The sequence below is a fragment of the Bison bison genome, unplaced genomic scaffold, assembly GCF_000754665.1.
Source record: "Bison bison bison isolate TAMUID 2011002044 unplaced genomic scaffold, Bison_UMD1.0 scf7180017864495, whole genome shotgun sequence".
Taxonomy (NCBI): Eukaryota; Metazoa; Chordata; class Mammalia; order Artiodactyla; family Bovidae; genus Bison; species Bison bison.
The window spans coordinates 8,587,085-8,588,113 of record NW_011495054.1 but is presented as its reverse complement, the minus strand read 5'-3'; the positions used below and the strand labels follow the sequence as shown (position 1 = coordinate 8,588,113).

Sequence of the window (1,029 nt, the reverse complement as noted above, 5' to 3'; positions counted from 1 at the left end):
TAACAACGGTCTTCTTCTCATCCTCAGGGATCCCCAAGCCTTTTTTCCGGGGGCCGGCGGCAGGACCCGAAGAGGCCCCTGGATTCTTTTCAGGAGGAGCCAAGTGGGGCGCGCCCCAGAGGGGAGAGCTGACCTTGTGCGTGGCTGCCCCCGGCGTCTCTGCCACGTACTTGCCGGAGCCAGGAGTGGAACCAGGGCTGGTTTCGACAAAACTGGCCTGTCTCTGGGGAGCCTCGGCTTCCAGGCGCTCCTTTAGGCTCCTCCGTCTCTGATCCGCCTCATCTTGGGGCCCGGGCCTCTCGGGGTCCGAGCCCCTGAGCTCTGCAAGTGAACCCACCATCCACTCCTGAGCCTCCCGCGGGCTTCCGGCTGGCGGCCTCTGATACTCGGCCATCAGCGCATCGATATCGAGGACGCTGGACCTGTAGCCGGCCTTGGCTTTACCTGGGAACGTCTCACTGACCGCTTCCGTCTTCCTTCGGACCAGGAGCTCGCTGGCTTTCGGGGGACTTTTGAAAGCCGGGGGTGTTTGGGGAGCGCCGCCAGGGCACTGCTTGTTCCCGCTGTCCTTCCAGCCGTTCTGAAAACCACCGCCGCCTTCCGGGCCCCGACGAACCCACACGGCATCGGCGTCGGAGATCCTCTCACCGGGGGAACCCAGAATCCTGTCCCCGAGAGACGCCGGATGCTCTGTCGGCTTTGGAAAGCTTGTGTGCTCGCGTTCTCTGCCCAGGGCCCGGTTTTTACCGCCCACGGTCTCCAGCAGCTCTTCACGGTTCAGAGGAACCGAGGTAGGGGTGTAAGAAAGAGGGGATAGGGGTGGGGCTGCTTTTCTAGAAGGTTCTGTCCAGTTTTCAGGCCCCGGCCTAACCACGTTCTTGGCTTTCTGAGTGTCGGGGATCTGATAGGTCACAGCAAAAAAAGTCGCCTTGGGTTCTACAGGCGACCCCTGCTTTGCTGCAGGAAGAACCCAGTCCAGTGACGTACCTGGGCTCCCCTGCCGGGTCCCCTCCCGACCCGGGAGTAGCT

The 1,029-nt window shown here is 62.7% G+C and overlaps 1 protein-coding gene across 1 annotated transcript in view; it reads right to left on the bottom strand.

Annotated features, from left to right (window-relative positions):
- KIAA1671 (KIAA1671 ortholog) overlaps positions 1-1,029 on the bottom strand; it is a 136,995-nt gene that overhangs the window by 126,383 nt on the left and 9,583 nt on the right. The window contains exon 5 of the mRNA XM_010828850.1: positions 3-1,027. Coding sequence (XP_010827152.1) covers positions 3-1,027 — 1,025 coding nt within the window. The remainder of the gene's footprint in view (positions 1-2; positions 1,028-1,029) is intronic.